General features: G+C 37.2%; 1 protein-coding gene across 1 annotated transcript; it reads left to right on the forward strand.

Annotated features, from left to right (window-relative positions):
• Positions 1 to 1,126: 1,126 nt before the first annotated feature.
• LOC109270501 (60 kDa heat shock protein, mitochondrial-like) lies at positions 1,127 to 3,380 on the forward strand. Its single transcript, XM_053895568.1, has one exon. It carries the CDS (start codon positions 1,187 to 1,189, stop codon positions 2,906 to 2,908), a length of 1,722 nt encoding a protein of 573 aa, XP_053751543.1. The 5' UTR covers positions 1,127 to 1,186; the 3' UTR covers positions 2,909 to 3,380.
• The last annotated feature ends 7,067 nt before the right edge of the window (positions 3,381 to 10,447 follow it).

The raw sequence follows: 10,447 nt of genomic DNA on the forward strand, positions 1-10,447 counted from the left end.
ACATAAGGTTTTACTTTTAACTCTTTCCTTAGAATTTTTTGCATGTCACATCTGAGTTTGTGTCGGGTTTCTCCTGCAACAAGAATTATCTAAATGCCACGTAAGAGTGTGAAGAACTTGTGAGAAAGAAAAATGTGAAAGACTTTTCTCATTGATAACCACTTACCAAGTAATCTGGACGCATTGAGAAAAGTTTTGAGTGGAGGGTTTGAGTAGGAGAGGGTGGTCGAAGTAGTTTGTTCCGCTTTACTCTGGAGCGCCACCTGCTGGTAAATTGAGTCTAACAGTGGCAAATAAGAATTAGGCTGGGAGATTAGAACAATCAAAACTTGTTTTATATAAAGCACATATTAGTTATTAGAATCATTGTGGAAAATGATTTGATTTACTAACTGAATGATTCAATTATTAGAGAGATTTTCCTCAAAGCTTTTTTTTTTTTTTTGGTAGGAATTTATTTATTTTAAATTCTGGGCTTTAATCAGAAAACCACAAATATGAATCGACGGCCCATTATGTTAATTAATCAAATATTTAAGTGTTTACGTATCACACTGTACTGGACACTGGGAGTGCAATGGTGAGAACAGATAGAATCTTCCAGCCCTCATTGTAGAGTTCAGACTAAAAAGAAAAAGTGATAAATAGATTGCTAAAAGACGATATGAATAAAACAAATAAAAAGCCAGAGAGAGAGAATACAGTGTGGTTGAGGGAAACTACTTTGGATGGGACTTTCAGGAAAGGCATTTCTGATAAGGCCTTTAAGAACTTGTTTTTTGCTATACTCGCAGCACTGAGCACAGTGCCTACTACATAGTCAACGCTCAGGGAATATTTGTTGAGTAAAAACGATGGATGACACAGGGTGATAACCCTTAAATAGGGGCATTGAACGGAGCTGAAGCGCCATCAGCTTTTCTTTTTGGTCTGATCTGTGTACATAGGTCATGCTGGCCTAATGATACAGAAATGTGGTAAGAGTACATGAAAACTGCTGGAAATATGTGTAGCATAATCGTTTTCTGTTGGCACTGGACCAGCTTATAAAAGCCAATTCAAGTTCAAAGACTGATGACATGATGACTCAGTTCAAGGCTACTTTTGTTTTAAACTGTGAAACAGCCCTCACTCGCCTCCGACGGCCTGCCTCATCGTCCGCACGCCCTGCCGCTGCCCCGCAGAAATGCTTCGGTTACCCGCAGTACTTCGCCAAATTAGGCCAGTGTCCAGGGCACTGGCTCCTCATCTTACTCGGGCCTATGCCAAAGATGTAAAATTTGGTGCAGATGCCCGAGCCTTAATGCTTCAAGGTGTAGACCTTTTAGCTGATGCTGTAGCTGTTACTATGGGGCCAAAGGGAAAAACAGTGATTATTGAACAGAGTTGGGGCAGTCCCAAAGTAACAAAAGACGGTGTGACTGTTGCAAAGTCAATTGATTTAAAAGATAAATATAAAAATATTGGCGCTAAACTTGTTCAAGACGTTGCCAATAACACAAACGAAGAGGCTGGAGATGGCACCACTACTGCTACTGTCCTGGCACGCTCTATTGCCAAGGAAGGCTTCGAGAAGATTAGCAAAGGTGCTAATCCAGTGGAAATCAGGAGAGGTGTGATGTTAGCTGTTGATGCTGTAATTGCTGAACTTAAGAAGCAGTCTAAACCTGTGACAACCCCTGAAGAAATTGCTCAGGTTGCTACCATTTCTGCAAATGGAGATAAAGAAATTGGCAACATCATTTCTGATGCAATGAAAAAGGTTGGAAGGAAAGGTGTCATCACAGTAAAGGATGGAAAAACACTAAATGATGAATTAGAAATTATTGAAGGCATGAAATTTGATCGAGGTTATATTTCTCCATACTTTATTAATACATCAAAAGGGCAGAAATGTGAATTCCAAGATGCCTATGTTTTGTTGAGTGAAAAGAAAATTTCTAGTGTCCAGTCCATTGTACCTGCTCTTGAAATTGCCAATGCTCACCGTAAGCCCTTGGTCATAATTGCTGAAGATGTTGATGGAGAAGCTCTGAGTACACTTGTTCTGAATAGGCTGAAAGTTGGTCTTCAGGTTGTAGCCGTCAAAGCTCCAGGTTTTGGTGACAATAGAAAGAACCAGCTTAAAGATATGGCTATTGCTACTGGTGGTGCAGTGTTCGGAGAAGAAGGGTTGACTCTAAATCTTGAAGATGTTCAGCCTCATGACTTAGGAAAAGTTGGAGAAGTCATTGTGACCAAAGATGACGCCATGCTCTTAAAAGGAAAAGGTGACAAGGCTCAAATTGAAAAACGTATCCAAGAAATCATTGAACAGTTAGATATCACAACTAGTGAATATGAAAAGGAAAAACTGAATGAACGTCTGGCAAAACTCTCAGATGGAGTAGCTGTGCTGAAGGTTGGTGGCACAAGTGATGTTGAAGTGAATGAAAAAAAAGACAGAGTTACAGATGCCCTCAATGCTACCCGAGCTGCTGTTGAAGAAGGCATTGTTCTGGGAGGGGGTTGTGCCCTGCTTCGGTGCATTCCAGCCTTGGATTCAATAACTCCAGCTAATGAAGATCAAAAAATTGGTATAGAAATCATTAAGAGAACACTCAAAATTCCTGCAATGACCATTGCTAAGAATGCAGGTGTTGAAGGATCATTGATAGTTGAGAAAATTATGCAGAGTTCCTCAGAAGTTGGTTATGATGCTATGCTTGGACATTTTGTGAATATGGTAGAAAAGGGAATCATTGATCCAACTAAGGTTGTAAGAACTGCTTTATTGGATGCTGCTGGAGTGGCCTCTCTGTTAACTACAGCAGAAGTTGTAGTCACCGAAATTCCTAAGGAAGAGAAGGACCCTGGAATGGGCGGAATGGGAGGAATGGGAGGTGGTATGGGAGGTGGCATGTTCTAATTCCTAGAATAGCGCTTTACCATTGTTAATGAACTGTGAGAGGAAGCTCAAGGCAGTGCTCCTCAAGAATAACTTCAGAGAAGTCAGTTGAAGGAAATGACTGAAGAAAAGGCTGGCTGATGTTTAAGAAAATCACTATAACCATCAGTTACTGGTTTCAGTTGACAACATATAATGGTTTACTGCTGTCGTTGTCCATGCCTACAGATAATTTATTTTGTATTTTTGAATAAAAAGACATTTGTACATTCCTGATAACTGAATGCAAGAGCCATGTACCAATGTACTGCTTTCAACTTAAATCACTGAGGCATTTTTACTATTATTCTGTTAAAATCAGGATTTTAGTGCTTGCCATCACCAGATGAAAAGTTAAGAAGCAGCCTTTCTGTGGAGAGTAAGAATAATTGTGTACAAAGTAGAGAAATATCCAATTATGTGACAACCTTTGTGTAATAAAAATTTGTTTAAACTTAAAAAAAAAACAACAACAACAACAACAAAAAAAACTATGAAACAAGGAGTGCTGGGGATCTATACACCAAATAAGGATACAAATGAGTGGATTCAGCTCCCTGTTGCCTTTCTTGTAGTTCACAAATGCCCAAGTTCAGTAACTGAGGCATCCCAGGAGGAATCAGATCAAATAGTTTGAGAACTATAGACCTTTATAACATTAGGCTGGGTGAGGGGTCATACTTAAGGATCTAATCCACTACCATATAAAAAAATGTATCGTTGCAGTACAGTAATATCTTTTTGCAGTTTGTTTCTGATGCATCACCTGCCCTACACTAGACCTGTAGGCCTACCAAAACTTCAGCAAAGCCAAATCTCATTGGAGAGCTAAGAGTAAGATGCAAACTTATATGGAATCAATATTTAAGTGCTAGCTAATAACTGTAATAAAAATTGAATAAGAGGGGCACCTGGGTGGCTCAGTCGGTTAAGCATCCGACTTCGGCTCAGGTCATGATCTCATGGTTTGTGAGTTTGAGCCCCGCGTCAGGCTCTGCACTGACAGCTCACAGCCTGGAGCCAGCTTCGGATTCTGTGTCTCCTTCTCTCTCTCTGCCCCTCCCCTGCTCATGCTCTGTCTCAGTCTCCAAAATAAATAAAACATTAAAAAAATTTTTTTTTAAAAATTGAATAAGAAAAAAGGGAAACAACTTTTTTTAAAAAAATGTAATGCTTATTATTTATTTTTGAGAGAGAGAGACAGAGTGTGAGCAGGGGAGGGGCAGAGAGAGAGAGGGAGACACAGAATCCAAAGCAGCTCCAGGCTCCGAGCTGTCAGCACAGATTCCGACACGGGGCTCGAACTCACAAACCACAAGATCATGACCCAAGCAGAAGTCGGAAGCTCAACTGACTGAGCCACCCAGGCGCCCTGGGAAACAGCTTTTTTAATGACCTAACTCTTGTGAAACTGGCTCCTGTTGATAGCCTTGTACTTTGCATTCAGTAGACCCACATAGTATGCACATCTTTTTTCCACACATAAACAGATAGTAATAACATACCTACAAATACAATCTATAAGCATTGATTAAATCCCCTTCTTCAGGATGAGAACTCTGAACTTTAGGTGGGCATATTGTTGGTTCCACAAAAAAGACTACACTTCCTACCCTACAGCTCTACTAGGAGTGGCTTTGGGATGAGTTCTTGGCCATTGAAATTTAAGAGGAAGTATTGTGTGGTATTTGTGGAAAATCTTGAAAGACGAGTGTGTACCTATCCTTTGACAGTGCTGCTTGGAATATAGTTATGGTGACTGGTGCTCCAAAATTCATGTTAGACCAAGAAGATAAGGGCTGTACCTATGGCAAAACAACAGGAAACTGGAGGGATCTTGATATACTGTACAGCTAGTATACCAACCCTACACTATTTCTTGTCTTCTTATATGTAAGAGAGAAACATCTGTCTTATTTATGACATTGCTCTTTGGAGTTTCTATTACTCTGCTGAATTTTATCCTAACCAATTTGGCAAGTAATGTAGATTTTACTGATGTTTTCACGACAAATGGAGGAGAAGGCATCATTTCACACCACAAGGCAAACAATCTTTTCATTATACAAGTTCCCTCTCTAGTCTCTTTCCAGATCCAAATTCTCTTTAGCCCAGCCCCCCTCTACCCCAACCATCTGTACCTTTTTTTTCCTCTGTTGGATCCCACTCTCATGTCTCTGATCCTATAATGTCACTTGGACAGGAATTCTACTTGCTTCAGCCCTTCTTCAGGGATTCCTTTCCCTATAAAGAGGGACTGTTCTACCTGAGCCTTTCCTTGGTGAATGTTTTGAATACTGTACGGTCTGCCACAAGATGATAGCGACGGTAGCATCGACAACAACCCACATGATTAAATGCTTACTATGGGCAGTCATTTAATTCTCACCACCACCCTATAAAGTGTTACCCTACTTTACAGACAGGGTAAGTAATCGGCCAGTGGCAGAGAAGGCTAGCTGTCTACCCAAAATTCATGCTCCTCCTTCCCTAGAATGGAGTTTTCATTGAAAATTTACCATCCATCACACTACATATACATTCATAATTGTCATATTTTCCTAATATATTGATCCTTTATCATTATGAAGTATCCCTTTTTGTCCCTAGTAATAGTCCTTTTCTTGAAGTCTATTTTGTCTGATATTAATAGAAAAACTCTTGCTTTCTTGTGTTTACTGTTTCTGTTGGGTATCTTTTTTTCTTTAAATCCATTTGTCTCTGTATTTAAAGTGCATCTTGTGTAGACAGCATATAGTTAGTACTTGCTTTTCACCATTCTTATTATTTTTTAAAATTTTATTTTTATATAATTTCTACACCCAACATGGGGCCTAAACTCATAACCCCAAGATCAAGAGTCACATGTCCTACCAACTGAGGCAGACAGGCACCCCTATTACATATTAAATATGTTTTAAAATAAATAAAATTTGTGTTTAATGTATATAATAAACATTTAATATGTTTTAATATATATTTATACTTATGCACAGGTCTACCATTTTGCTATTTTTTATTTATCTCATTGATGTTTTTGTTTTTCTCTTCCTCATTTCCTTCTTTTGTGTTAATTGAATATTTTTTAGTGTACCATTTTAATTGCTCTGTTGACTTTCTAACTACCTTTCTTTTCATTATTTTTTTTAGTTTCTGTAGAGTTTTTAAAAATGCATTTTTAACTTATCCCAATCTACTTGGAGCTGTATTGAATTACTCCAGATAAAATGTAGAATACTTGCAATAGTATAATTCCATTTACCCCTTGTTCTTAGTGCTATTTTTGTTGTATATATAACATGTATATCTGTTATAAACTCATCAATACAGTGTTACACTTTTTTGCTTTAAACAGTCATATATATGTCTTTTAGCTAAAGAAAGAAATATGTACTGATTATTTTTTACACTTACCCACATATTTACTATTTCTAACTCTTTGGTATAATTTCATTATACTATCAAGAATCTTGAAATATAAATATGTGTGTGTGTGTGTGCGTGTACACACGCACACACACACACACACACATATATATACACACACACACACACACACATATATATACATATATATATGACCACTAATTGTACTTATAGGAATTTTTATGGCAATAATTAGAGAGGGAATAATTTTTTTAAATGTTTATTTATTTATTTTGAGAGAGGGAAAGAGTGCAAGTAGGAGAGGAGCAGAGAGAGAGGAAGAGACAGAATCCCAAGCAGGCTGGCTCTGTCCTGTTAGTACAAAACCTAACATAGGGCTCCATCCCACAAACCATGAGATCATAACCTGAGTCAAAATCAAGAGTCAGATGCTTAACCAACTGAACTACCCGGGCACCCTGGGAACAAATTTTTTTATAATCATGTTTTTCTCACTGTTTCTTATAGCTAAAAATTGAAATAAAATAAATGTCTAAAATTAAGAAAGGCATTACATACTTGTTGAAGACAAGTGCAATGAGAAAAAATTCCAAATGGGTGATGTTATGTAAACATTGGATAGGATCTTTGAAACCAGTTAGTCATAATATTGAGAATAAATAATTTTCTTAAATACATCAACTTGAATTCAGGATAACCTGTGTCTTTAGTTTGACAAGTTTGAAATATAGACTGTAAGAAGACAAATTGTGGCAAGAAGTATATGGATTTATATATTATTCAATATATTAAAGCCTATTCTGTTAGTAGGCTTAGCTTTTCTGGTGTGATTTAAAGATTGTTACAGGTCCATAAGTGTCTTAAAGTATCTCCCTCATTGGCTGCATGAGCCCTAGAAATTCCTATAAAGCAACTCCTCTTGTTTAAAGTTCTTTTGTCTTTCTTCCAATGAAACTTACCTTATTTTACCTAGCAGAGTAGCGTCCATTGACATAACTGGGTTAATTTATCAGACTCGGGACATTCTGATGAGGAATATTTTGGCAGTTTGGGGAAAAACTGACAGATACATAGCTGTCAGAGCAGGGCAATTCTAGACAGAATTCTGTAGGGGGGTGTTCTAGAAAGTTCAGTGGCAGGGTGAAGGTAGTTGGCACTTTGTAGGATTGGTAGGTGGTAGAAGGGAGAGTAAAAGAAAAAAAAAGAGAGAGAATACCAAATAGGAATGCAAGAATCATCCAGAATTTATTTGTTCAATAGGCTTGTATGCACTCAGGGGCTATTAAGTTCATATTCTCCTGTAAGTGGCACATGTCAGTGACCATTTACTCCCATGGCTCCTTGCTGCTTGCTCTTTCATTGAGATAGACATCACAGTCCTTTGTAGAATCTACAATTCTTTATCTAGGCAAAATATGTTTATTATTTTGCCCTTTGCACCTTCAAACTCCAAATTGGAGTTGCCTCAGTAGTTGAAGAAATTAATATCCAATAAAGGGACACAGCGAGTGAACCATACTCAGGGAAAATATATATACTAGTTAGTCAGGGCCTTCCAAAGATTGTACCTCTTATTGCTTTGCTGTCACACATTTTGACAACTCTTTAAGATGAAATTTAAAACTAGATGAAAGAGAAGACAGAGCTCTGCAGATGCTTTTGCTAAATGGATCTTTCAGAAGCTTATAAGGCAAGTTGCATTGGCAGCTGATGTTCAGTCTTCTTATAGGACCAGTTTAAAGAAAGGAATTCTTAAATATGCATAACACACAAAGTCAAAGATTCAGGATATGTAGAGATGTAATAAATTGAAATCTAACCTCTTCATTGTACAGATGAAAAAAAATCAAGTCTTGACATTGGATAGACATAACCGAGATTATAAATAGTTACTAGCAGAGCCAGGATTAGAACTCAGGTCTTTTAGCTGCTAATGTAATGGCTTTCCCCAATATCATGTTGCCCCAAGTCCTGGTAGTAGATACACACCTTCAAAGCCCATAAAAACACCAAGCAAAGCAAGGCAGAAAGCCAAAAGCACAATCCTACAGGTCAGACATCAAACACTGGGAGAAAGTGTGTAAACAATAAGTGAATTAGAATCTTAAGCCACGTTTCCTTTTCTAAAAAATGGATTATGTCAACTTTTTTCATCCTAAATCACTAAACAAAAAAAGGGAATATAGGTTGCTATTTAGTTGAGCCCTGAGACATTTTTTAATATCAAATATCATTTGAAATCTTGCTTCACCTGATTTGGGCAATACTTTTTTAGCCATGGACAGAGTAATAATGAGTCTGTTTTGTCAAAATGTCAGGCTGAGTGCCACAGGAGTTAGAATAAGGTCATGTTTATTCTACTGGACATTTTATTCTTTATCTAGACTCTAAGAAGGCAAAGAACATGATAATGAAGTCCATTGGTGGCCTAAATTGGAAGGCACTGTCAATGTGAATGAGGACTGAGAAATAAAATACAGTAAATACAAGTTTAGACATATGTGCCGGGGAAGATACAGCAAGACTTCACTTCAGAAGAAATTAACAGTTTGGAACAGAAATGGGTTGCAGAAATTCTAAGGATATGAAAGTCACTGAAAATGATAATGACTAAAAAAGAAAGGGGAATTATACCAGTTTACAAAATGATGTAAGAATACAATATGATGTACAGAAGAAAAATACCTCAAACAAAAAGGTGCAACTATGCACTAATATACATTTTACATTATATTACATATATCTTCCATCTTGAGGCCTATAAATAAAAAGATTTCTGTTATTATATTGTAAATATAAATATTTTTGGTGTGGAATTGGAGATGGTACCAGAATAACCAACTAAAGGGATAATTTGCGTATAAAAGGGACTGTGGGTACAATGTGAAGGTGTTGGGAGTATCCTCAGAATTCCATTTAAAGACAAAAGAGGAAGAGTTGAAAAAGAGAGAAGGAAATTGCCATTTCTGCCTTCTGTTGTCTACTATGCTTTTCTCTCTGCTGCTTCATCTAGAAAAAACAAACAGATTTTTTTTTTTCTTAATAAATCCTTGCTAATTTCTAAGCCTAGAAAAGAGCAGCCAGGCCACAGCTACAACCCATGGCCACGTCATCAAGGTGAGGCTCCCTTCATAAACCTATGAGCATTCTTATGTCTAAGGGACCAGAGCCAATGCTGGTCAATTTTTATCATCTTACCATATTTTTGAAATTTGTAGGGTTAGAATTCTCTCTAAGTATCTTAATCAGAGCATATAGCATTCTGTTCCATACTATATAAGTAATGACATGATGAAATTCAGCACATGCGATTGCTATGTAGTAAGATTCTTCCAGAAATCATATGCCATTGGACCAGAGATGGACTCTCCCTGTATAATTGGATAGAATAACTGAGGTCCCCTTTTCAGCAGATACTTTGACAGTGGTTCCCCCTTATGCACAGGAAATGTGTTCCGGGACCCCCAGTGGATGCCAGAAGCTGCAGATAGTACCAAACTCTATATATACTATGATTTTCCTATACATACATACCTATAATAATTTAATTTATAAATTAGGCACAGTAAGATATGAACAACAATGACTAATAATAAAATAGAACGGTTACAAAAATATACTATGATAAATGTTATGTGAATATGGCCTGTAATTAAAATATCTTATGATGTACTTATTCTTCTTCTGGTGATGATATGAGATGATAAAATGCCTACGTGATGAGATGAAGACAGGTGAATGACATAGCCATTGTGATATAACATTAGACTACTATTGACCTTCTGACATATCGATGAGGAGATGTTCAGATATGTGAGGTTCATCTGCTTTTGGACTGTGGTTAACCGCAGGTAACTGAAACCTTGGAAAGCAAAACTGCAGATAAGGGGGGAACTATCTTATCTCATGGTAGTAGGAATCCATTAAAGATTGCAAGAGTTATTTAAATTAAAGGCTGACTTACCCAGAAATGTTAAAGGACCTCAAAACACAAATTCTCTCTGAGCCATAGGTAAGTAGCATTTTAATTATTCTGCAGAAGTATAATAGAAATGATAAGCAATGTATGATAAGGGAACAGAATTATAAGGGAAAAAAGCATGGTTTTTAGTAAACATCCATCTAGCTTCCAGT

The sequence above is a fragment of the Panthera pardus genome, unplaced genomic scaffold (assembly GCF_024362965.1).
Source record: "Panthera pardus isolate Hobbes unplaced genomic scaffold, ASM2436296v1 HiC_scaffold_6, whole genome shotgun sequence".
NCBI lineage: Eukaryota > Metazoa > Chordata > Mammalia > Carnivora > Felidae > Panthera > Panthera pardus.

Coding starts and splice junctions, on each gene's coding strand:
- LOC109270501 (XM_053895568.1), top strand. CDS start 1,187: ATGCTTCGGTTACCCGCAGTACTTCGCCAAATTAGGCCAGTGTCCAGG.